Source organism: Barbatula barbatula (assembly GCF_947034865.1).
Source record: "Barbatula barbatula genome assembly, chromosome: 5".
Lineage (NCBI taxonomy): Eukaryota > Metazoa > Chordata > Actinopteri > Cypriniformes > Nemacheilidae > Barbatula > Barbatula barbatula.
The window spans coordinates 7,614,747-7,642,546 of NC_136769.1; the positions used below are offsets into that span (position 1 = coordinate 7,614,747).

At 39.0% G+C, this 27,800-nt stretch overlaps 1 protein-coding gene across 2 annotated transcripts; it reads left to right on the forward strand.

Moving 5' to 3' along the window:
• Positions 1-26,635, forward strand: igf2bp1 (insulin-like growth factor 2 mRNA binding protein 1). 2 transcript variants are annotated; one of them, XM_079455563.1, is made up of 15 exons: positions 1-621; positions 1,836-1,896; positions 20,215-20,263; positions 21,614-21,665; positions 22,100-22,163; positions 22,562-22,849; positions 23,405-23,539; positions 23,915-24,037; positions 24,159-24,294; positions 24,452-24,568; positions 24,653-24,769; positions 25,103-25,177; positions 25,363-25,494; positions 25,877-25,990; positions 26,319-26,635. In XM_079455563.1, exons 1-15 carry the CDS (start codon positions 447-449, stop codon positions 26,463-26,465), a joined length of 1,785 nt encoding a protein of 594 aa, XP_079311689.1. In that variant the 5' UTR covers positions 1-446; the 3' UTR covers positions 26,466-26,635. The 2 variants fall into 2 exon arrangements, with proteins under 2 accessions (XP_079311689.1, XP_079311688.1); XM_079455562.1 differs by having other exon boundaries at positions 16-621; positions 24,446-24,568.
• The last annotated feature ends 1,165 nt before the right edge of the window (positions 26,636-27,800 follow it).

The following is a 27,800-nucleotide window of genomic DNA, read 5'->3' on the forward strand; positions in this document are numbered from 1 at the left end:
GCTTTTAGAGGCGGTGCCATCGCCAAGCGGTAGGATCTGTGTGACAGTACAGGGTACAGCTTTAGGTTGAGGGGCAGCGAGAGGATTTTCTCCCGATCCCGCTATATTTGTACCACTATTCCATAATAACAAACATCAGATTCATTCAAACTGTTATCGTTTCTACACCGTGCTGGAAATCCGGGAAGGTTGCCACAGTGGAGAATATTTACCACTCGCCCGCAGGACTTTATTCGACTACAACGTTACTGTTAGTCGAACTTTCCTTTTTTATTTTGGATTGTGTTGCCATTTGATTTTTCCCTCGTTTTTATTGCCAGCCGGTTGACAGCCACACGATTCTGTTAACTGCGGGTGCTTCAGTCCCTTTTCAAAATTAGGAGCGTTTTGACGAAAAGTTTTATTTTCATTTCTATTTTTGGGGGGAAGCATCGCAGGTTTTCACGATGAACAAGCTATACATTGGAAATCTGAATGAAAACGTGACCGCGGAGGACTTGGTTAAAACCTTTGAAGATAACAAGATCCCATACTCTGGGCAGTTTCTCATGAAAACGGGCTATGCGTTTGTTGATTGCCCGGACGACCAATGGGCGATGAAAGCGATTGAAACATTTTCTGGTGAGTAAATTGACCGTAATGGGCCTGACGTTGCCGGTTGAAGTATTTGGTTATTCCTTTAATAACTCATTTTTTTAACATGCCATAACCATTTTTGGTTCCACTGTTGCGTGGATTTGGGGTTTATTACGAAACTGAATCAATGTATCTACCTTTCATATTTTAAAGAGGGCAATGTAAGGTTGTATAGTGCAAAGGTGCTTGAGATAGGGAACTTTTAAGAATACAGGGTTTGCAGATACTGAAATTATTCATGTACCCATTTACGACTTTACTTTCTTTGCTCCGACAGGTAAAACGTGCAGTGTATTGTACTTTACAATTTAAAATTAGCCTCGTCCTAGCTTAAAGTGTGTAGGACGTAGTACTTCTAAGATCGGTCTGTAGGTTTAGTCCAACCTACCCGGCACAGCTATAGAATCAGGTCTCACCCCTCCCCCTTTTGGCTAATAGGCCAGCGGATCTAAAATGAATCACGTTTCGTGTGTTTAGTTAACAGACGTAATACTAAAGCTTCCGACCGTTATGTCTATGTGAAGTGTGGCATTCTTAAATGCCGACTTTAATATTACAAATTCGATGCATCTGTCTTGCTGACCACTAAAAATCTGTTCTCAACATATGTAGCATGTGACGTGTGCTCTATATAGCACGAAGGTCGCCATGCTGACAAGGATCCAGTTAAAACTATACACCACATAAAGTCACAGTCAAGATTAATACATCTTCAGCTGTTCATTTTATCGCTGCATGTCTGTTAAGTCTCAAGTAGACTCGCACAACACGTAATAATAGCCATGCACGTATGGATTATATCCCCACAGTTGACGAACAACGCTTGCATGGCCGTTCTCATTGAAACTTAAAAGCGTGCATGTGTTTTTCTATTGAAACTTTATTCATTTTTAAAGTGCAATCACTTTTTTTATCAATACGCAATATTTGTAACCCCACGGTCATCAGAAGCACGTTTGGGCCTTTCGCAAAGCAAGTTTTTGAAATGCAGGAGAACACACTTACTCTCTTTACGCTGGAAAGTAGCCAAGATGCACAGAAGCGTTTGTAAAATGTTTAAGACACAAATTTGATACGTCTATTAATTTACGTTTAAGTTAACCACGCTGTGAGTGCCAGTCAAGTAAGCCAGTGGCCTCATTTGTGAGTGGGGGTATTAAGAAACGGGAAAAATTGTGTTAATTTGTTTCCTTTCTCAGGTAAAGTGGAACTCCACGGAAAACGAATCGAGGTCGAGCATTCTGTCCCTAAAAAGCAGAGGTATTTGACTTTCTCTTAAATACCCGCACTGTTCGTTTGTTGTATATAAAAGCTTAATGTATGCAAGTTGTGGCGGTGACACAAATATTTGTGCAATGTCAAGAAGACTTCGCTGTGCATTCAAAACCGCGCATTAGCCAGATGCGAACAATTCCATTAAGTTATTGTTACTTTTTCAGATCGTACGAACGGATACAATTGTTTCTCTTTGTGGCATTGGATTCTGGTGGCTGTTGTAGTGTTTGATGTTTAAGTAGCGTATTCCTTAAGCTTTTCACCGCGTGCTGTTACGTTCATAGTTACTGCTGAGCTTCATGGCCACTTTCCGTCTCCTGTATTAGACAAATTCGTGCGTAATTGCTAAACATGCGCAAAGCTGATATCTGTTTCATTTCAATCACTTGTCCCCTGTTGATCAGGCCATGGCCTACTGCAAAGCCTAGGCCTCTGTGCTCGAATGATTCATCCAACACAGATTTAGGTTTCTCTTTTTTTGCTCGATGGCTTTAAAAGCTGTCATTGTGGAACGTTGTTCGCTGCTAGTAAGTTAGTTTTGTAGCGTACGCAAAGGGTTAAAGCTATAAACTACACCGCTTCAGGTGAGCTTTGAGGATTTTAAATTGTATAAATGTGCGATTAGCGTGTTTTGTTGTATGGCACAAACTGACACGTTTGGGTATTGTCGACGTATTTTTGGCGATTGTATTGAGTATTTGTGAGAGCAACTCCTGAGTTAATTCCTGTCATAATACATATGTATGCTTGTGGAACTTCAGTAGGCTGTTTATGTGGAACATTAAATCCCACCTAACGCAACCCTGCCTCTTGCACCCTAAAGAAACGTTGCATATCCATCCGTTACACCTGGCAATCTGGTTTCTGGATCGCTATAATGCTTTTAAATGTTGCTACCTACAAAAAAAATCTGTTTCGTCAGTGTGTTGGCTTTTTGCATGTGTAAAAAATGGCTCGCAGTGATGAATGCTGCTCGAAATTATATTTCTTATGTACGCTGTAACAATGCTATACGTTTACGCTATATACGTTTTAGAGTGACATGCGTGCTGATTTTGCATATGTTTTTTTGCAATGCGTACGTACAAGTGCCTTCATTTATACGAAACTGGCTAATCATACTCTTAACGTAGTTGTTGTCTTGTATGCACCAATTTTACGCATCTTCGTGGCATTAGACAGGTACATTGTTAGTAGTGGAAAACACACGTTACTCCTATAGCGTGACACGTGGTCGCCATCAGTGTACTAACCAACGTCAGCAATTGAGAAAATGGCGTACAATGGGCTACTCTGTGGAAGGCTCCATTTGAAAGCACTGTGGCATTAAGATGAAAAGGTGGAAATTCATTTTTACACACGTCATGCTATTGTAACATCATTTAAACAGTCTAGTTTAAGTATTTTCATTCAGAATGCTTATTTCACACATAAACATGCACATTTTGTCATGTATGTTGTTTTGCTGCACTTTTGGGGAACTTTGTAATTTTCCTTGTGAATGATAATCGCAGGATTCATATAGTATACGCTCTATTGATGATGTGTGTGGTTTTTTCAATTAAAAATATATAAGTAAAAGCATACCAGTACACAAAAAAAAACCGAAGCAGCATTGTGGAAATTTTAATCAGAGTGGAACTGTTTCTCGTCGCCATTTTGATAAACGTCTTTGTGGGGCTGGCCTCTGAGGTGTGGAGTGTTAAAAGGCAATGCACGCCCCTAGGTCAGCATATACGTTGCTTTCGCCCTTTGTTACATTGTATGCTTTGGAGCTGCCTGAGATATCACTCTGGCCAAATAAAAAATTAAAACCTCCATACTGTGTAGGCACTAAATTTAGATTTCTTTTTAGTAGTATTGTGTTGTTTTGGAACGCATGAGGAATTACCATTGTTGGTATTTATTTTGGAAGGGGGTTTGGGGATGTGGTCGGTCAGAGATGCTTTTTTTTTGTGCACAGCTCTTGTGTTTGGTAACATTGTTTTGCCTGTAAGTGTTCCTAAGTGAAAGGTCTTAATTGACGTTATCCCACTGTTAAACAGAAACAGACGTAAAATATAACTGGCCAAACCCTACACGCTATAAAAAATTGTACTTAGATGTTTGGTGCAAGGGGCAAAGTCTAGTTATTTAAAAAAAGAATTTGCATGTTCCCTGTTGAGTGTGTATTGAGTAAGCATTAACAATGTGTGCGTGGACCTGTGTGGGGCGGCTATGTGTCTAACGCCTTGAGTTTCTCCCTTTTTTATGCAATGTCGGATTTGTATGACATGGCCCGATTGGCCACTTTTGAAGTTCTTAGGAAGGAGAGGGATTTATAGGCGATGGGAAGAGCCACACCTTTATGACAATACAGGGTGATAAAAGTGTAACAATGGCCCTTCCCCCCCCTTTCTTCCAGATGCACACTCTCTTCCCCTTGTTAGCACCTATCAGAATCCCAAAAGCAACAGGGTCTTTGTAGCTCAAGGCTCAAATACAGAAGAGGGACATTAATGGACATTGTGCCAATGGTGAATTTCTTTTGTGGTCCAAACAGTGTAGGTGAGAAAATATGCAGACAGTGCATGAGTCCAGTTTCACTTAAACATGGAACGGAAATATCTGTATAATAGCTATATGAAAAGCCTATAACAGAGAGACGTCACACACAGACATTTAGGAGAAAATGTTACATTAATAGGATTATTTTTTTAATGCAAAAACACGTAGCCACTTAAGATTATCATCTACCCATGAAGACCTTTGTACAAGAATGTGTTTGTGTGAATTTAAACAACGTAATTATTTAAGGTTGCCATATCTAGAGAGGGTTAAATACCTGTTGAGGCGAAATTGTGTATTGGTTATATTGAGATTTTTTTCTTAGGGTTGTTTTGTGAAATATTGTTTAATGAAAATGGTTAAACAAAGCCGCCTCACACTTATGTTTTCCATCCTGCAAATTTTTGGAGTCACAACCATTGTGATTAAATTGGTGCATATGAGATTGAAATATATATCTGATTAAGAATCATTCGTCTGTTGCAGTACACTGTAAATACGTGAATATGAAATAATAGAGCAGATAGTCTTTAACAAATGCCCTGGATAAAGAAATGCATGCGTTTTATAGGCTACTCTCTTATAAATTTGAACTATTTTGACTTTAAAACATTGTATTTACACATGCAAGTCTGTCTGACTAAATCTTAACACAGTGAGTTCAACAAGAAAGAGGAAAATATCTTAAGTTTTTATCTGAACGGCAGCATTTTGTGATGTGTGTGTTGCTATAGCATGCTCAGGCAGTCTCACTCCACTTCACTCTTGCTCGCTCGCTGTTTCTCATGCTGGCTCCCTCCCTCCTTTTCTCGCTGTCCTTTCTCTCCATCTCCGCTTGTGATAGTAGTACTACAGAAGGCAGGGGGAGGGCTATTTACAGAGAAGGAGGTGCGACCAATCAGAGGCCGGGAACACCTGTGTGCAGTTTCTCAGAAGCTGTTGACAGTGCTGCACGAGACGCAACCTCGTTCTAATTCTCCTCTCTCTCCCACCAGCGTGCTTATTTGCTTGCTGTTTTTATCTTCTGCTTTATTTCTCTTCCTCCCTTTGTTCCTCCTGATCCGTGTATGCAGTTTCTTGGCCTTTCCCTTCTTTCAATTGCTGTCAGACATATGCATTTGGGATTCAGGAGACATTTTCTGCAGGCTTGCAGCCTGTGCGAGCCGGCGCTCATGTCAGTATGTTCATATTACATTCTATATACAGGGCTTGCCTGAGCAGGAAGAGGAAAGAAAGAAGAGAGGAGAACGGGAGAGAAGGGGGTGGGGATCAAGGGGGAATGCATGGCCTTATGGGCTTCCCTTTTGCCATAAAGCAGGCAGTATTGTTTTTTAAAGTAAAAGGTTAATAAGAGCAATTGAGTAAGATAAAATATGTAGAGAGACCCAATCAAAAGCGCTCATCTCACGATAAGATACTGAGAATGTGATGGTTAAATATGTACTTTGCCTTTAAGAGCACCCACCCCTCTTTTTAACCCCATACCAATGTGTGCTCACTCCCCCTTCCTTATTTTGAACCATCTGTGCTGTTTTTTCATCAAAGACCATTTACCTCTACATTGAAGGCAGCCTTGGTCTAGCATTCACGACTAGGCACACTTATCCCCCTTCCCAAAGCTTTTAAGATGAAATTAGTTTTTTGTGTGATCTGATGTTGAAAATGATTTTAATGCGCCAAGTGCTTGTGTTCGAAGGATTTGTTTCAATAAAGTTATTTAGACTTGTTCTTGTTCACTCAGAAGTCAAGGAAGTGGTACTAGCATAACGCTCGGATAATAACACTTTTGATCCAAGTTTTCTTGAACCTTCATTAAAAGTTGTTTGTGAATAGAAGAGTCATAGGGAATGTTCAAAGCAGTTGGATGGGACTTGGCTTTAAGTTGAGATCAGCGCCTGGTGCCATTTTGCAGCATGGCTGCCCAACTCCCTGTTGGGTGTTTTTTTGTTTCAGTTGAGAAAATCAAGCCCAAAACTGATTTTTAATTTGTGTTTTTGCAGTTAATCTCAAATGTCAAACTCTCTTAATTTTGCATCAAGTTAAATATTTTGTTGCTTTTATGTATATTAAGTATAATACATAAATTATATTTTAATAATAAATTGTTTTTGTTGTAAAAATTTTAAATGAAACAGTCCTGTTTACATCATCTTTGGATTGCTGTAGTATAGAAACTTACACTATATAGCCTGGACAAAAGTATTTACATTTATGTAAATTTATTCAGCATTTATACATTTTATCGTTACGAGTTTTCTCTGGGATTCATGACCTTTGCACTGCAAAGCAACAGAAACTCTAAAATAGAATCAAATTATGAATAAACACGTGTAAACCGTTTATGTTATGTCTATAGAGTAGTGCAGCATGGCATTATAAAGAGGAACTCAACCTGCTTGTTTGTGTGTCTTTTTGTGCGTTTGGGGGAGAGACGTGAGACACGGCGTGTTTCCAGGGTAAAAAAGTTCCTGGTGGTTTACCTTTGTGATATATGGGCCCCCTGCCCTGTCCCCCCAACCCGTGACTCTTTATTTCACCAGTGAACAAGCCTTTCGGAAGGCGCGGTCATCATAAACATACATAAGGAAAGGGGGGAGGGGCCCCTTGAAACCAAAATTCTCTACATTCTTCTTTCTTTTTCTTATGTTAAATGGGCCAGTGTATAAAGTTATTAGATTTGTTTTGATACGGAGGATGTCAACAGCATGACAGCATTATCTTGCACAGAGTTATTTTTGTGACGTTAATACAGTAATACAGTATAAAATGAATAATACAGAATAGAATGGCCAATGAATATATTTTCTGCTGCTTATGTTTTGGAATTGCGCTGTATACAATGAAGCTATTTTCTCAATTTTCTTTGCACACACCAATGCACTTAATTTATTTTGCCCTGCAATGTAATTTCTATTTATGCTCTAAAAAAATCATTGTGTGAAATTTACTTGTATTGTTAATCCTTTTTATTTTAGAAAATTCATGTTTTTTATAGGATGTCAAGTCACCTATTTTTTTCCGTTGATTTGTTTTATCACCTCTCATTAGCTATTATATTAATATTAATTAATACAGATCCACCCACACAAGTCTTGAGGTGTGTCACCCAAAGCTTTTTTCTTCCACTTTGACTGGCTGAATACTAGCTTACAGTACTATTTCTGGGATATGTGGAATGAAGTAATTTAATTTATAAAGCTAGCCTTTTTGACACATTCTGCTCTTAATAACATTTTGTGAAGACTCATGATGTCATCTGTTATTACAAGATTAAAACTTTAAACCTTTCTTTAAATATGTTCATCATTCCTGCCTTATTAGTAACTTCAATCTTTTTTTCTAATTGCTCATATAATCATACAGCAAATTATTGTTAGTGCATATTAAAACATTTGGTTGTTTTTGTACAATGCAACATTTAAACATACAAGAGAAAATATCATTTAAAAGGTCTTTCTTTCTCGGTTTCATTAAAAATGTAAGGCTAGAAAAAAATCGCAGAAAATGTAAAAAATGAGAATACGTGTCGTCTTGTAGAATCACATTACTCTGCTGTATTAATCATCACAAGAATGTTGGAGCACATCAGACCAGATAAAATGTAAATGTACCAAATCTGCATATGTGGAATTGTCTTGAATTAAAAAAAATCTCCTTAACCGTGTTGAATGGAAATAATATGACTTTATATAAAATAATAATGTTTACAGGGCTGTAATGCGTGTCATCGACATTCACACCTTATAGAAATCACTTTATGAAGTCTTACACTTTTATGTGTTTGCATTGACAGAATTAACCCAAACTTTAGATTGTGGTTAAAGTTCATTTAACAGCCAGTAACCTCCCATCTGTGCTCCTTTTTTAGCCACTACAGAAATATATACTATTAGCATTAAAGAACCCAGAAACCTATGTAAGAAATCATAATCCATGATTCTCGGTGAATGGATTAAACTTTGCGGTTCATCATAAAAATGCACACCATTAGTGAAATCTCAATGGCTTCTTCGTTTATTTTTCAAAACCTTTTTACTTCATCATGGTCCCATGTTACACCAGTAAAGCCAATGCTGTTCTTCTTTCTTTTGCTATTTTTCTCTCTCTGCCCCTCTTCCTCCTACCCTCCCTCCACATCGCAACTCCCTCCTTCCGAGTCCAAATCACTTAAAATGGAGCCTCTGGATCACATGACCTCTTAACAGGCATGTGCTGGTATGGTCATGCTATCCTTCCCTTACACACACACACACACACACACATTTAAAAAGCATAGAAAGGGGGAAGGGCTGCCAAGCACACCCCCTTCCATATCTAGATGGACTCCTACCTTCTACTTTCATACACTGACCGTCACATGCAGCGTGAAGCATTGGGCTTCTCAGGCAGAGGAGATTCATGAGTGTTGACGTATGAATGTGACTACTCATGATATTTTAGTTTTGCTCTGAACTGATGGTCAAAGAAACTATCTGACAAAGCATGTTCTTTGCACATGTGGATTTGTCTGGCACAGCTTTGTTTTAAGTTCTATGTGGTCTTTGTAAAATTTGCATGTCAAATTTCCTTACAGATATTCTTATTCCTTACAGGAATACAGATTTGTATTTTAACATTGTATTAAATGTTATTTAAATTTTTGTCTGAGAAATGTCTTGAAAATTGTTCATTTGACCCTAAAATGTACGTTTCTTATATGGACGATTTACTTTTTTGGGGGATCTAATGTGTTTTTATACAGTCAGATCTATTGTTCTAGTTTCTAAATGTTTTCTTTTGAATGCAGTTCTCTTTACATTGTTTTAATAATTTATAAATTAACATATTGTTAATCATAAAATTGTTACACATTTTTATGAACAGACTGAGCATTTTTTTATATTTCACATCTGCTGCTGCTCTTAGAGAGAAACTATACAAATTGTAAAAAGAAAAAAAAGAGAGAGAAATTGAGTAATACAGGCATGAAGAATAGGTTCTTGTTCATGTTGTCAGCAGTAGCAGAGAAACTTCTGAGTTCAGAAAAAAAGCCAAGATGACATCATGCTCCAAACAGAAGAGGCACCCCACATATACGTTTCCTTCCCTTAAAGGGAAATGGGGAACATTTCAAGAGTTCAAGAGAGATTTGCTGATGATGAGTAACTATTTTATTTGACATTCACAAAGTAAATTATAGAAATTAAAGTGTTAAACATTTGTTTTCAGATTTTTGGTTATTGTCTGTAAAAGTAAAAAAAGGGCGAATTGTCTGTTAAAAGTTAATAAAAAGCTTTATACTGGTATCTTTCAGATCTACAGTTTATATCAAATAAAATAGTTTTGGTTAAAATTGATTATTGCATATTTTGTTGGTTGAGTTTATTAAATGTGAGGTAAAGGTTGTTTTGTGAATAGAATGTTTTAAAGCGGGGAGGGTTGAAAAATATTAAAATACAACTTAGGGTAAAGGAGATTAAAGGTCTTCCAATTTTAAGGTTTATTTTGATAGATTAACTGTTAAATAACTAGAACAGTCGGATAATAAGTTTAACCAAAACATTTACTGATAGAGCAACAAAATATCACATATTCCCAGTCACACATACAAGAGGTCCAGAGTGTTTTTTGTAAATACATTGTATCTTATTAAAGATGTGTCTTTGATTAAAATAGTATCATTTTAGGCTACATGTATAGGCTTGATTCATATTTACTGTACAGATGCTGGTTTTGTGTGATTTTCAGATACTGTGCTGTCACCGTGACCTTCAGATTAGATGCAACTTGGTCATTACATTTCTGTATTTCTTACTTTTTTAAAGAAGAAACCCCAAAAATATGACATCTTGACATTTAAATAAAGGATTTGCATCCAACGGATAATTTACAACTTGAAACAGAGCTTTGTGCTGGTGGAAACTAAACGGTAATATAAAAGTTAATAGAAAAAGATTTTTACAAATACTTTTAATGCAACACAATTTAAAGATGTTAAGTCTGTACTAGTTGAAATGCTTTAAACCGTCGGTCTTCTGTTCTGAAGACAAACCACATCATTGTGTATGAAATTCTATGCATTTTGTTCAGTAGGCCTGATTTCAAGCAGTATAGTGTTTACAGTCACATATAAACTAAATATAGGAACGAAATAATTCATTTAAATCCCAACTCAGCTTGGTATATCGAGTGTTATGTTCAGAAAGCACGATTAAATCTATTCATCTATACATGCAAAAAAAAACATGACATAATCATGACGAAAGATTTGCTTTAGGAGGAACGGCAAGATGTGCATCGAATGCATATCGAAATGTGACAAAATCATTGTATTTAATGTATGTACAGCTGAGTCAGGTGCATTGCATGGTGGCACTATGCTGTTCTGCGCGAGACAGTTTCTGTTCCGTTCCACACCCCCCATTTCCTCGTCAACTTGCAAATCTCCTCTTCTCGACCAACCCCCTCCGCATCCCTGGGGGTGGGCGGAGCTGCGACTATGCGCCCCGCCTCTTTCACGACGCCGTAGTACTCTCGAGTAGCCCGGTGACTTTATGAATGAAGGCAGGTCTCCCCCTCGCTGCCTGCGCGGACCCGAAGCCTCAGCGCTGCGTGCGAGAAGCGGAGCAGCATGAGAGTCAGCGCATGTTGTTTCTGCTGCACTGCAGGCGTTAAAATAAAGCCAAATCCTGGACGATGTGGGCAAACGCGCAAAATATGTGTAATGTCTGAGCGCATTCAGTAAAACGGCAGAAAGTGCCACAACGACACCGTACTATAAGGCAATTTGTATTATAACATAATTAACCAGAGATTGTTACATCAAATGAAAAACAATCGGTCTGTTCCACAACAACAACTACGCCATTTATTCAAATGTCTCTCTTGTATAGCTTTTTGCAATGACAGCTTTGTGAAATTAAATGTTGAACAACATATGTGGTTTTCATCACATTAAGCTGTGCGCTGGCTTATGCAGCTCCTATGTTACCTATAGGCTTCTAGCACGTTCTCCGCCCGTCCATGTGACCGAGATTCATTGTGGTAATTGGGCGTTGTCAGTAGGATGGCTGAACGTACACTTGCCCACATGGCTGAGAGATAACCAGGCCAATGTTGCTCACTCTGAACTAGAATTTCCTGCTGGTTTGTAGGGAATGACTGTATGTTTAGTCTGTATTTGTCGGCACGTTTGCTTTGCATTTGTAGACGTGTACCGCCGGTTTGTAATGGTATTAGAATGTAAATATTTAACCCTATAGCAGGAGAGCGTGACGGGCGGATATTTGCATTGCGTGTAGCTTATTTCGTATAGTGTTTTTAATAAAGCACGATGCAATAACCCTGTATACGATTCAGCGTTTCTTTCCACTTAACGTCAGGGGGAAAATAATATTGTAGTGTTTTCCATTCAAAATACGTGACCGAATAGCAGCTAAACGAAACCCTTTGTATCTTGAAAGCATTTACAGGTTTGTTTTATTTTAGAAGCATTTAACTCTTATGCAACATCACACATTTAACATTTCCGCCCTTTTTATTTATTTGAGAACTTTGCCACGGAATAAACAACTTTGGTGCCTTTAAAACAAGGATATTTAAATAAGCGCCATTGAACAATCAAGAAAGCGAGTGAACTAAAAGTGCAAGAAAAATTTAATACGTTGACAGACAGACTTTCATAATTAATTAATTGTTATAATTTAATTTCGAGCATATTTAAATGATCAAAGAATTCAAGATGATATAAGATTTAAACAGCCATTTCCTTTCGGCCTGAACCCTTCTCATGAAATGGCGAACATGGAGGGGAGGCGGCGTCATTTTTATGCAGATTTATTACATGTTTAAATGCCAAACTTGCCATATTATGTCGAGTTTGCATGGTATTGATTGGTTTACAGAATAAATACAGCGTGACGTTTATTTAGCAGTCGGTTGGGATATGTGATGTGCCAATAACACGCACCAGTCTTGTCCAGCTCTCTTAAAAACAAGTGATTTGTTCATGGTTAATAACAAGGTGTTCAATAATATAAAAGACTATGCATTGGCAACGTAGCTTGTGATTCAGTCCCGTGTTCTCCTGAGTCACAAAATGGAGGCGCGCAACGCTTCCATCTTCTGCACTGAGTTGGGCACATCGGCGCGAAGCGTGAACTTTGACCCAAACTAAGGGCATATCGCCTTTGTAAACTAACTAGGTCCCGGAGTTTATACTCTACACGGTCGTTTCGCACATGCCACGCACCAACCAGCCCCACCCAAGGGGAAATGCCTATACATATGGAATTTTTAAAACAAATCACAAAAGCGCGTGCGCGGATTCTGTCCTTTTCGTATGTTACATTGTAACGATGAGAAGTGGTTATTTAAAAAATACATTTGGACAATACCACCTATTGTTGCTGATAAACTGTGATTCAGACAACGCCCCCTTTTTCCTAAAACGCCTCTCTATCAGTACGTTTCATCTGAGTCTCTATGTAAGCATTTTATTATATTTTCATTTAGTATATTTCTTGCTGTGCATCACAATTTATTGCATCATAATAAAATATTTTCATATCTTCTGTTTAGTTTTTTCTCTATGAAAACCCTCCCCTTTTATACGTCAGCATAATCTACGCCTCTTTGAGATGTTTAATTGTTTGCTAGTAACCCCAGTCTCCTGCCCCGCTCTCTGGCTCTTTTTTAAAATCCCTGCCAAAGGGGTCTCTATCCACACTAGGGTCAAAGGTTGAGATGCAAAGTTGAGAACTACTTGCAGACAAAACTCTTTGTTGATGAGATCTTGCGCGCACTCTCTCCCTCCCTATGTATTCCCCATGGCCCCCTGTCTCACTCAAATGGCCAAGGGAGAGAGAGAGGGGAAAATGACGGATGAGAGGGAGGAGTGTTTCACATGATAATGCAGGAAGGGACCTGAGGTTCTCTTCACCCCCACCGACTGTGTTGCATTCCTCAGTTGAGCATGTTGCTCCCTGCACACTATGACATTCTTAAAATTGAGCAGTCAAAACCCAGGGTGGTTACCCCTTGTCCACATCTGTGCACTTACTTTTACATGCACGAGTACAGTTTATTGGACGTATTCATCTTTTACATTTTTTAACAAACAGCTATTTTTTTAGATTTGTGTTTGCATCTGATTGTGAACTGTGGTGGGATAGTTTTGAAGTCGTTGTTAAAGAGGCTGTTGTGAAAAGCATTTGTAGAAAGTGTTTTATATCTGTTTGTTGTGTAGTTCATATATTTTAATTTCCTTGTTCATGTCAGTTCCACTTAAGGACAGCTATTCTTATCTCACGGCGTGCCATTGCTTACATCTGCTGATTATGAAATTGTAAAAGAATGCACACATTTTATTTTTTATTTAACTGCAGTTGCGTGCAACTATTACAATGTTTATAATTATAAATCCCACATATATATGATATGAATACAAAATATTATATTTCTGTTTTTACCCTTTTGGTCATTTTCTTCAGCCAGTGAGATGTTGGTGATGTGTCCTCAGCAGCTGATCATGCACATTGATTGAATTAGTGAACTGATAAAGAAACAAGAAATACCAGTCTGTAGATGTGACGCCATATTTTACAAATCCCATAAAAATGACAAGTTTAAAATATTTTCACTTCATAATCCATTTGTGCTTTTGGCATGATCCAGATTCTTTTAAATACCTGCTAAAGATATAATTGTTCAAAACATGGATTATTCTGCAATCACAACATAAAAAATAAACAGTTTAACAACTTTCATGTTATTTATTAACCTCCACTATACGCTTTTAAGTGGTTAAGTTCTTTTCTAAGTTTGCACTTTTTAAAATAATTTTTTATAATTTTCTGACACATTAATTGTACATTTAACTAATGTGTCATTATATTGCTGCACCTTGGGTTCTTAACCCGGCGCTAGTTTTTAGAAGTAAGAGTTTTTATTATATAAATATTGGATCTACTTTTTACGTCATGGGAACTATTTAAATCCCTGTGAAGGTGTGAGCCGTGCTGGCTTACAAATTTCAAATTGTTTGTGTCTATTTTTGACCCTTAGAGTCGCTGGTCACTTTTGCATGGACTATGAAATATTTACTCTTATTTGCCTGTAGCATAAAAAATTTACTGTCACTGCTAAACACTGGCGGTCTATGAGAGCCTGAAATCTCGGATTAAATTAGCACAATGTCAACAGTATGTTCTCAAAGTTACATGTTTGAATGGCAAGATATTTCAACTATTTGAAAGCGTGTCAGTAAATTGTGCAGTCAAAGTGCTGCTATTTTCTTTTAGAAGAATTGTGGATAAGAGCAGTTATAAAAAAGAAATGTGTCAGTCCATGTGCATTTAGTTATCAAGCTCTGTGCTGCAGTCATTTATCAAAATTGATCGTGTCCATGTTTTGTTAGAAGATTTGTCTTCTGATCGTAGCATGTGGAGATCTACGAGAACCTTTGTAATGATCAGCTGTTCCACCAAGGAGATGATAAAAAGTTTTATAACGTCTATTTCCTTATAAGGGTTAAGTTGTTACCTTGTTTTCCTCTCCCATTGGTTGTCATACGTTTTTTTTATTGGGGTCAATGTTACGTGACCGTATGCCCTGGCGGAAGCAAAGTAACATCGCCCCTCTCTTTCTGTTCTTATGGTATGTTACGGGTTGCATCAGCGTGTGTTGATGGTTGCGCATGGGGAGTGACCTTTCACCTCTCGGAGGAATAGGGCAAGAAGAAATGAGCGGAACAGAAAGGGGGAGGGGGGCCTATCAGGTAATGCAGAGCAGAAAACTCCGCAGGGAGGGCGGTAGAAAGAGGGAACGAGAACGTGTTCGAAGCAGGAAAGAAAGGGGGATGGGGTGTCTGTTATTTTTGGTGAAGTTGTCTCACCATTGCCTGTAGTCTCTCCACACCACTCTGATTTATGGCTTAACCCTTGCTGTTCCATTGAATTCTTGAAAACACTGCCTTGGTCCCATTGGGCGAAAGGATATCAGCGATGGTGCCTCTCGCCGTGCTAAAAACCTAGAGTCTTCTACGCCGCCACCAAACTTTGGGAGGGTGTGTTTCTTTGACTAGAGGTACCTTCACGTTCATCTAGACCCCAGCAGCTCGCAACTTCCCTCCGTGGACTCCTGTTACGCAAAGAGCGGGAAAGGGAGGTGTTTGAAACTTAAGCCACGCCCATTTCCCTCATACGCTCGCCCACCATTTTCTTTGTGGGTTGCAGAGGCCTTAATGCACAAAGCTCCTCTTTGCATCTCCACTGGTAGTTTACTCACAGAAGTCCTGAATGTTTCATGTTTGTGTCTCTCTCTCTCTCTCTCTAATCACAGTGCTTCACGTTTAAAAGGTTTATAATATTGTATTTTCAGCTACTAATGTGTATTCATTTCCTATGCAGTTACTTGATCTAAATCGCTGATCTCAGTGTTATTAAATGTAGTTTTGTGATTCAGGAGACTGCTTTTATGAATGTGGGCTTTAAATAATGTATTCATTATACAATATTATGATAAGGTTTGCTTGATGAAAAAAACGACTGAAAATAAATTGTTTTAGTTATTATTTACATTTAAATGTAAATGTACTAAAAGATCAGTCATCTTGATAAAGTTGTTCAGGAACACTGATCTATATGTGTGACAAACTAGTGGCACTGATTCGATTATCCAGCATCGGGACTTGCGCAGGTAATTTTATCGTACAAAAATCCAACCTATCCAAGTCACCATTTGCATCCTCGAGCATTGTAAAAAAAATCTAAATCTCCTAGTCACTTGTTGCATCTACATTTCTTTCATTTAACTCCATCGAAGTTCCATAAATTGATCTTAAATTTAGTTGAGGTTGTTGAGAATTTCGAGACCCAACATTCAATGCTTTGTTCCAGTGAAATTTGGTGAGAGGTGTTTCTTTGAATTGCAGTCTTGATTTAGACTTTGACAAGAACTCACGATCATCATGGGCTCAGTCTGCAACGAAAGTTTCTTTGCAAAGACACACCCCCTCTTCTTGACGCAGTTTTCATTGTTTCTTCTCTTCCCCTCCCCCACAGTTTTTAATCATCTTCACTTCTGATTGGCTAAAACAAGACAGGAAGTTGCTCAAAGAGGCTTATTTCAAAGAGGTGATTTTTGACTTCCTGTGCTCTTGTTTTTTGTAGCCCCTTCAATTCTATTGTAGGTCTTAAATAGTTAATACCCATTACTCGGACAGTAAATTTCAGTTTTCAGTTTTAATTATTTGATTGACACTTCATGCACCTGTTTATTCGTCTCATGTTATTTAATAAGGTAACTTGTAAACGTAAGCGATAACACACCATTCATCAGTTGTGTTTATTCAAATGTACTCCTAAAAATATATAACCAATCACGTTATGAAGGCTGCCATTTTTGTATTGTTCATCTGTTTCAAAGATTAGTTCTATACATTTGTTATTTTACAACTAGTCTTTTTGTGTTAGTGTTTTCCAAGCTGCGTCTAGTGTTCCTTTGTAAAATCCTTTTCTTCGCCTGTGCAAAGACAGTGTCAACAAAAAAGGAATTCACAACCTCTATTGCATTAGAGGGATTGCGTGGCGAGACTTGTAAACCACACATGATTTGTTTTTTTAAATACAGTGCATCCGGTGATACTAGATGGTGAGCGACGTTTTGAGAGGTACACTTATTATCCTCGACAACTTGGATTGGTCTTCTAGATACGCACCTTTTTTTTGGTTGACAGCTCTTGTGAGAAACTACTCAAAGGAGGTTGAGACAAATTTAGCGCTTTACATAGAGCTGCACGTTTCATATGCACCTGTGTGATACGAGCTGTGTAGGTGTTTGCATGCGTGTTCAATGTAAGTGTCACGCTTTTGTGCCTTGCACTGTGGAATTGTTTGCTTTTAATGTGTGTGTCTGTGTGTGTAGGCAAAATCAATCTACATACGGCAAACATTCAGTGGGTGTGTATGTGTTTGTTTTTGACATGGGAAGATTTATGAGAATAAATTGTGGAAGGGTTCTCATTGTGTCTCCATTCAAGGGAGCGTCCAGCTGATTCCTACAGGCCAGCTGAGACGTATTGCTTTAAAACTTTTTTAAATGTTATAAAAAAACATTGCTTTGAAAACAAAATGAGGACATTCTATAGACTAAGCTTACGTCCATGTCTGCGCATGTCTGCGCACTGTGCTCTGGAGGAACTGAATGTTCTTTACTATGTCGAGACATAAAGTTCATTCCCTGCTTATTTTTTTTCTCTTGCGTCGAGAACTGCCGTGTGGCGCTCATAGGCATTCTAGACATTCAGAAAGATGATAGATTGCTCATTTAAAGATGGATTCATTCTTATAAGAAGAAAGTCCTCAAACTGGTGTGTTACCTGAACTCGTATCTACACTTTTGTTTGACATTCACAAGTTCAAGATAGGAGTAAACTTCAGTAATGTTCTGCCTGACCCTTTACCCCCTCTGTAGGACAATTCCACATACCAGCCCGCGGGGCAACAAACACGCACCCTCCCCCAAACGATATTCGCCTATAGAGTTCTGACCTTTGACCCTCTTAGTGGTGAATCTCTTCTTTTTTCTTCGGCTCTTTTTTGTCCCTTTTTTATGATTCATGTTTTTATTGGGTGTTTTTTTTGTGAGTATGTGACTGTACTTTCTGTGTTGAATTGTCTGGTTTTAACTAAAGCCAAATCCTAAAATAGATTTGATTTGCCTAACCATAGAAATACAGCTTAACGCTATGTGCACATACAAGATCTGAATCTTGGCAGATATGAATTGGTTATTTGGTTGGTCTTGCATCATACGCAGGAATATTGTAGTTATTAAATCTAAAATTCATTTTAGCAGTTTCACCTGTTGCACAGAAGGGAGTTGGCTTATAAAGCTTATCCTCAAACAATAGAAGAAGGGACTCATCGTCTCCGATTCTTTCATCTTGCTGGTATTTTTATGGCGCCGACCAATCAGAGTGGACAGGGGTTCGGTGGGACAAGACACCGTTCAAACGGTTTCAAATGTGCCAAACAAGAAAGATGGTTTCAGCACTGGGGGTTGGGATGGAGGGTGTGTTGTGAATGCGGGTGGGATGCAGAAGCGTCACTTTGGGGGATGGGTTTGGAAACGAGGTGATTGATCAGTGGGTGAGCGGACAGATTTGTAGTCTCTCCCAGCTTGAATGAACCAAACATACGTTTGTAACTGTTGGTGCTTCATTTACTTTAAAGTACTTTCTTCTGAATGGTGAATGATCTTTCAAAAAGAAGAACATTGAAATTCCTCTTATAAAATTTCCCATTACCCCATTCCACGGGTCTCCACAGTCCCTGTGAGAATTTCAAAATCTCATTAAATTAAAAAATATTTTACTGTAGCTTAAGTCACACACTTTTCGCAACGCTGATCTCTGCGGCAAGAAGCAGATGCCTGATTGGCTGTGTCGCCCACCATTTGCATGAAATCTGGGAGGTAGAAAGCCGCCAAATGGCGCCGTTTTCTCTACTTCGACCGGTGGGTGTTAACCTTCCGGAGTTCAGAGGTCTTTAGGGCTTCTGGTTTTAACCCTTTCTCACTCACCAAAAAAGACCTCCGGGTCCCTCCCCCATGACCCCTGGCACCAATTTCCCTCTTTGATCCTAAACACATGCTTATTGTTGCCTCAGATGTTTGCTGATAGGCCCTCTAGAGGTTCCAGGGTGCAAGCGCTTGGTGTAGATTTTTGGGTTTGGGAGTTGTTTTAAACATCTTGTTGTAAAAATGGCTCTTTTCCACATATTTCTCCATTTTATTTTTGTGGTGTTCAATGTCTGTTATTGCCTTTACACTATTGTAGTTACGTTTCTCTGTCTCCATTTGAATTGCAATTGAAGTGTAGTTTATGGGCATGACAAATGTTAATTCGTATGGCCAAAGTACTTACATACCAATATATAGAAATAAAGGAATGCAAAGAACGACTCTATCTCTCTCTCTCTCTCTCTCTCGCTCTCTCGACCGATTATTTTGGAAGGTTCCGGGGCAGCTGGCATTAAACTACATCAGTGTCTAGTTTCAATATACCCATTCAGTCTCCTCTCTCTCTCTCTCTCTCTCTCTCTCTCTCTTCCAGCAGAGCATCTTCACTGTGTTTTATACACCTAACCATAAGTCTACCACTCTATTCTGAATGTTAGATACACTAAAAAAGAAACTCATTCATATGTAATTCATGCATGATTTTGAGGGGTGTAATGCTGTTAATACAAATACTCTGGAATGAAATGATTCTTTGTTAAGGTTAGTTTGCTGTCATTTACCTACATAGTTTGCAAGCGTGCATCACGGCATGGATGCTGTGGACCGAGCCTTATTTGTTGAATGCTATCAGTTTGACTTTATTCTGGTGCTTGTGTGGCCTAAACCAAATCTTCCATCCAGAGTTACCATGTTCGTGGAAATCATCCTCTTTTACGGCATGTGAAATTCTGCAGGATTTATCTTCGTTCTCATCTTGACTTTCACCTTTAGATGCATCTCTGTCTGCGGCGCCATATATATATAGATAAGACGACTTCTCATGCTTACTGTCTCATAAATCAGCAGCATTTGGATGACATTGCATCACCGAATGTCATTAGTGTAATTAGTTTCCATACGATTATTGTTGTAAACTTCAGAACGGGGTTTTGTTAAACAAGTCTGCGACTGTGACCGCAGCTTTGATTTAGGTTTGTATTTGTTGTATGTTGTGCGCTCTCTAAACCTCATGTCTCTTCTTCGCTCTCTCTACAGGACCAGAAAACTGCAGATCAGAAACATTCCACCACACCTACAGTGGGAGGTGAGTCATTCTTCAATTCTACAACGATGCACTTGGCTTAAATGTTTTACCTAAGAGCTTTTAAACACTGGTTCTCCAGACGTAGATTAAGCCTAATCCTAGGATACATTTTGTGTAGTCTGTCATTCCGCTTCAGAGTTTGACTTTGAAAAACAGCCAGTTGCAAATAAGATGCGAAGGGTTGTCACTGGCATCATCAAACAGAATTGCAATACAGGTTTCAAAGCAAGTCCACCCTATCTGCCATTGGTTAGACGAAATTGAAAGGACAGATGCTATTGGTCGAGTTATAATTGTATAACTATAACTTATAATTGTATTGTTGAGCTGGTCAGGACTCACTCAGGACTCAGGACTCACACAGAAATAAAGATGTTTTTATAGTACAACAAAGGTTTTTAAATGTTTCTGAGAAATCAGCTGTACTGGGATGCTTATGGTGTACAGTTGTCAATGCAAATTAAGTTGGAATGGATAATACAGGAAAAAGTTGAAAATATTTACATTTTGAGATGCTTGAATACTAAGATCAACTTAGATACTGAGATAAACCACTAGGATGGTAGAAATGAAATCAGTTATGCGCAAATCTAAAAAAAAACATTTAGCAAGTCTCTATTAAATCCAGTTAAGACTGAAATTGTCCTGCATGTTCCGGCAGGGGTAGTGTGGGGTGGATTTTAAACTCAGAGTTTTGTCAGCGTTGTTCAGGTTAGATCTGTGCACAATTATGAGATTAGACCAGCAGCATACCGTACGTGGACGTGCGTGTGTGCGGGCGTGGCGCGGTGCACGCTTCTCCAATGGTTGTTGTGGTGCCTGACTGTTGTTCTTGCGGGGCGGGTCTGTCCTGGCATGTCTCCACATCTGCCAAGGCGCTTATTCCAATGTGAGCCGCCAGGAGGCGATACCTTAAGTCAGTCGCTGACACCTTGTGGGTCTGTTAACTCTGGAGAGCTTTAGTAGGAATTTGCGAAAATGTGGTATAGCAGAACATGTGACAAACGGGAAGATTTGTATACATCTGAAATAAAGTGTATTTTACTATTTGATTACAGAACATTAGTCGCACAACACATAAACAAATACGAAGGTATTTTAGTTCAGGACGCTGAGTTTTAAAGTAGCCACAAGATTCTTGTGTGCTCCTGATCAGTTTCAAAGGATTATTTAAAAGAATCGATGATGCTGGCTTATCTTGGTTAACTTTACTAAAGCCTTCCTCTAATATAACCATCGCTGTTGTAAGCAATATGTGAGTTGAGACTCTATCCTTATGTCAGACACAGTGGTTCAATTAAAGTTAAGTCATCTTGAATAAATAATTTTTCTTTCTTTGATCGGCTATAGGTTCTTGATGGTCTGCTCGCCCAGTACGGAACTGTTGAGAACTGTGAACAAGGTAAATGACCACACAAGTGTTGTTCATGATGTGAATGAGAATCATCAAAGAGAATCCTAACTTGCACTATCCAAAGTTAAACATATTGCTAATATTTATGGTGAAAAACTGTCATTTTTGTCCACTTTAAAGTTGTTTTTGAATGATCCCAAAAGACATTTAAAAATGTAAAAATACGCTGTCTCTCTCTCAAGTTCAGTGTGCATTTCAGCGTGCTTTTCTTGCCATTTTAATTGTTTTACATTCAAAGTATTTGCATAAAAACGTACAAAATAATGCCTGGAAAAAGAGTCCAAAACATATATACATTTGTAAAGAAAGATGGGGATGGTGTTGGTTGGAGTTTCAAATTGCAGTATTTGAAATCTATGAACAAGATCAGAAATGATGTTTGTGTCACAATCCCTAATGTTCTTTCTCTCTCTTCCTCATAGTGAACACTGACAGTGAGACTGCAGTCGTGAATGTCACTTATGGGACCCGGGAACAGGCTAGACAGTAAGTTGAGCTTTATTTTAGCATGGCTTCTGATCTTGTCTTTCTGTAATATTTAAGTGAATCTTTCGACACAACACACATCTTCTGTCTCCCTACATACATCCTCTGGTTCGCAAATCAAACCAGTGCTCCATTCAGTCTTTTTTAGTGCTCTCATCTGACACCCGCTGGTGATCCAGCTGAACTGCAGAACCCTGCACAGATCTAAATCTAGTTAGTTAGTTAGTTAGTTAATGTTGCTTAATAACCTGCAACAAAAAGTGCTGAACTGTGAAATGATCCAAATTATTCATTTTGTGTTCTTGCTAATATATTTTTTCACAAGATACATTTGAGCTGCTCTCATTTACAGTTATCAGCACATCATCCTGAACGTACTTTAACGTTTCTTCCCAAAGAGCAATCCAAAAACTCAATGGCTACCAGTTTGAGAACAACGCCCTGCGTGTCTCGTACATCCCTGATGAGAATTCGGACGACGACTCCCAGCGAGGTCCAGAGAACGGCCGCCGTCCCGGATTCGGTCGTGGAAATTCCCGCCAGATGTCACCCGGTTCAGGAATCCCCTCCAAACACCAGCACGCCGACATCCCTCTCAGACTGCTGGTGCCCACGCAGTACGTGGGTGCCATCATCGGCAAAGAGGGTGCCACCATCCGCAACATCACCAAGCAAACTCAGAGCAAGTGAGTATAAGTCCTTGACAATATTGAGCAACTAAAATCATCAATTTTATCATTTTTTCAAATGTATTTGATATTTGTTTGTTGAAAAATACTTTACCAAAATGTAATAATATATAATTATCATATACTGTTATCTTTAATTACTAAAAAAAAACATTGTTTATAGGGATAGTTCATCCAAAAATTCAAGTTGTTCCAAGCTTGTATACATTTTTTGTTCAGCTGAACACACACAAAAAGTGCTTTATACAACACAAATAAATGTATACAGGTTTGGAACAACATTAAAGTCAGTAAATAATGACAGAATTGTCATTTCTTTGGGGGATCTAACGTTATATTAAGTACATTTTTAATTCTTACACAACAGATCATATAACAATTTAATCTGAACTGAGTTTGTTTAAGTTCATTTTTGTAAAGAGTTTATTTATACAGTATCCTGTTAATGGAAAGTGCTGTTTTGAATCTATTCTCTGGACCTCATATGTTTGCTTTCATTTAGTGGTCAGTTCATAAGCTTTACGACACAACTGCCGTTTTCTCATCTCTTAGGATTGACGTGCATCGTAAAGAGAACGCAGGAGCTGCTGAGAAGCCCATCAGTATCCATTCCACCCCAGAGGGCTGTTCTGCTGCCTGCCGCATGATCCTGGAAATCATGAATCAGGAGGCCAAAGACACCAAAACGTAAGCAACAGCCAATCAAAACTGTACTTCCACGCACTTCCACGTCTATTTAAAATGTTTCTTTTCCCATTGCAATCTATTGAAACAGATATTTACGAAAGTACTTACCAAATGAGTCTCATTCATTTCAAATGAAAAATATTCCACAGCACTAAGAGATAAATGAAAGATCTCAGGCCACAAATAAATATATATATTTGTGTAGAAAGCTCAAGAAGGTATTCATATATAAATGCAAGCGCATCTCCCAATACCCAGAATGCTCCTTATTTATGAAAGGTTCCACTTTTCTTTGAAGCCGCAGTCCTTTGATTTGTCAGCGCAGGGTGACGTCCATTCTCAGATCGGTATTAACAGGTTTTTCATTTCTGATAGTGCTGATGAGGTTCCTCTGAAGATTCTCGCGCACAACAACTTTGTCGGCCGATTGATTGGCAAAGAAGGTCGCAACCTGAAGAAAGTGGAACAAGACACGGACACCAAGATCACCATTTCACCGTAAGCGATGAAGGACATGATTTCAACAGCAAAAATGATCCCACCAACGAAATGTTTTGAGACACAAGTACTTGACAATTTTTAGACTTTGTATTGATTTGATGAATGTCTCTCTCTGCAGACTGCAGGATCTGACTCTTTATAACCCAGAGAGGACCATCACAGTGAAGGGTTCTATTGAAGCGTGCTGCCTTGCAGAACAAGAGATCATGAAGAAAGTGCGCGAGGCGTATGACAATGACATCGCTGCAATGAATGTGAGTTACACTGTGCAGATTATTTTTTTGGAAACTGGCTTATAAGAGACAAAATAGCCAAACTTTCTCCAGCTTTGATCGTTTTAAGTAAATCTTAACTTGCGCTCTATGTTTATATATTGATCTACTTCATTTCCTATTTTTTGACCAGCAACAGACTCACCTGATTCCTGGACTAAACCTGGGAGCAATTGGCCTCTTCCCACCGCACTCTGCCATGCCTCCACCTGCCTTGGGAAACTCTGTACCCGGACCCCCCTATGGCCCTGTTGGGGTATGACCACTTTTGTTCTCTTACAGAGCCACGTTTACCTCATGTTGCGGTGTCATCCTCTAATCCTATTGTGTCTCTCTGCAGGCCTGTGAACAGGAAACTGTCCACGTGTACATCCCAGCCCAGGCCGTGGGAGCCATTATTGGCAAGAAGGGACAACATATCAAACAACTGAGCCGCTTCGCTGGAGCGTCTATTAAGGTATGAAAATATAATGTGGGTAATCCTATTCAGTTTAAGTTGATGCTTGATTTACAAATCTTGCTAAAGTCATGGCCTTATCCGCTAACATGTGTCATTAACTTGTTTTAGTGATTTTTGATTTAAGGATTTTTGTGACTGGGTGTGCAGGTAAATAGATCAGTTTAATAGTAACTCCACAATTTAATATTTTGACAGACCTAAAATAGGCCATATTTGGTTGCATATGGAAACAGAGGTCTACCAGAAAAATGAGTTGTGCCAAATGTAGTCGTTGGATTTGCCAAAGTTTATAGGCAACATCTGATACATTTCATGTTCACCTGTCCTCAGATTGCACCTGCAGAAGCTCCAGACTCAAAAATGCGTATGGTCATTGTCACAGGACCACCTGAAGCCCAGTTCAAGGTCAGATGGTTTGCAAACTTTGTGAACGTTTCGGTTTTCCATTACATATACCATATAGTGTAAGAGGTGATCAGAAATGACGCATACACATTATGAACAAAGCAAAGAAAAGAGTATCAAGAGTGTCAGAACATCTGTCTGTGATATAAAGATGATGATAATAGCTGAATGTCTTTGGTGTTTAGGCTCAAGGCAGGATATATGGTAAGCTGAAGGAGGAAAATTTCTTTGGGCCCAAAGAGGAGGTCAAGCTGGAGACACACATCAAAGTAGCCGCTGCCGCAGCAGGAAGAGTCATTGGAAAAGGAGGGAAAACCGTAAGTCATGTCGGACGTCATCATTCCATTTTGACTTATAATGTGAGATAACAATAAATATACATTTAAGATTACTATACTGGCATATGCCTCTTTATTCCCTGCTGGGGAAAAAACAACAGAAACCATCACAGACATTCTAAAGGTTTTTATTAGCTTTTTCCATTAAACCATTAGAAAATTGGGCATTAGACATTATGCCAAAAGGACTTGATGGGTTTCTATTGGTTCCCATTTTGCATTATCTCACATATAGAATCTATGACATACCAGTAGGCACCATTATAGTTTCCATTAAAACCAATATCATTCGAAAGATTCTGAAGTTGAAAGCATAAGCGTTATAATTGAGAGGGGTATGTTGTGTTTCATGTCCTGTAAGGTGAATGAGCTTCAGAATCTCACCGCTGCCGAGGTTGTGGTCCCCAGAGAGCAAACCCCTGATGAACAAGACCAGGTCATCGTCAAAATCATCGGCCACTTTTACGCAAGTCAGGTGAGTCACTAAGTTATTTGGTTATCAGTGGTTTCTCTTTTGTTTACTGTTGGGGTTATCTAAAACCGTAGTTTCTTGAAACCTTGTCAATTTCATGTACTGACTCACAGCAACACTTAACCAGAAATGCGTTTTCTTAATAAATTATTTAAAGGGAATTTCATTAACATTAGTACAAAAAGAGATCTGCAAACTATATTCTGCTACGAGTGTCATCCACACAAATGTATAAATGGCATTTGGCAAAAGTAAAATGTCTTTGTATTTTGAACAAAACGCAAATCTTCGTCTTGCAGTCACTAAAATGATTTTTTTGTTCCTTCTCCAGCTGGCACAAAGAAAGATCAGGGACATTTTGACACAAGTCAAGCAACAGCAGAAAGGAAGTATGGGAGGTCCACCGCCTCCCAACCCACAGGGCATGACTGAGCCGGCACCCCCACAGGGGCTGGCACAGGAACCCAAGAGGAAGTGACACGCCCGGGCCCTTACCTAGCCAGATGGACAGACAAATGGAGTACAAACGAGCGGATTGACTGAGAAAGTGACACACAGACCCAGCGGTAGACAGGGAGAAAAGAGCATCAACATGAGAGGGAATTAAAAATGGAAAAAGTATAAAAAAGAGAGGACATACGTTTAGTGAAAAGGAACAAGAAAAAGAGTGATTTTTATAAAAAAAAATGTGATACTAGAAAACAGAGACCAGATGCCAGGCCAGGTGGAGTGACTGTGGATGGCTAAGAGCGCCCTCTAGTGAGAGTTTTCTGAGATAGCCGCTTTTTAGGAATGGGGTATAACGGAGGTCCTCTCTTGTGCAATTGCCTCAAAAGTGTGTACTCTTAAGAGGTTTAGGCTACCTGGGACCCTCAGCCATCAACAGTCACTTCCAAATTTTAACTTTTTTTTTAAAAGATAGAGATATATGTATAGAAATGTTTATTCAGAGGTATTATTAATGAAATGCAGTGAGGTAGAGATGGGCGAGAGAGAACAGAGAAACCATCACTTTTTAGGGGCAGACCTCCGGCTACCTTTCAGACATAAGGGGAGGGGCCAAAGTTGTTAACACTGCTCGTGAGATGACATAAGACGAAAAAATGAGGTTGTAAATATAATCTTCATGACTTTGTGTTGAGATGCTGCACGTTTAGCTGTCAGCGGTCGTGCACCTGAAAGCGTGTTTGCGGGGGTGGTTGTTTCTTTCAGGTTGCGTGCTGATTGGCTGGCAGGACGTGTGGCAAGAGTTCAGTATATATGTGTGGGCTAAAGATGACCACTGCAGTTATATTGCAGTGGCTCAGCTTTGGGATGCAGTAACACACAGATCCCACCCTAAACCACGCCAGCGATGTCCGCTGCAGCGTTGCTCGCACCCAAACGGCATATTTTATATATATTATATATATATGATATGTGAGTTAACCTGGCCCCTCGTTGCATAGGAGCAGGCAGATAAAAGAATGGAGAACGGGATGGGTGGTATTTCGATACGACCTAGAACATCTTTAAAAAATAAAGTAATTTCAGGAATGTGTCAGTACACCTTCACAATTTTTGAAACAAGAATCTTCATCTGTAAACCTGGCCTTCAAACAACTTGTTTTGGCTTTCGCTTGAGGATAATATGTTAAATATTCAGAGACGGGAACAGCAAGGCCAGGTTTGAAATGATGAAAATTGGAATGAAGGGTCAAGGCCCTGCCTTTTGGTTGAAGGTCAAGAACAGGTGAAGACAAAATGGTTTCTGTGTTCTCTCCCCTCCACTTTGTTCTACATTTGCCGATGAGGTTGCCAGAGACCTGGCCTT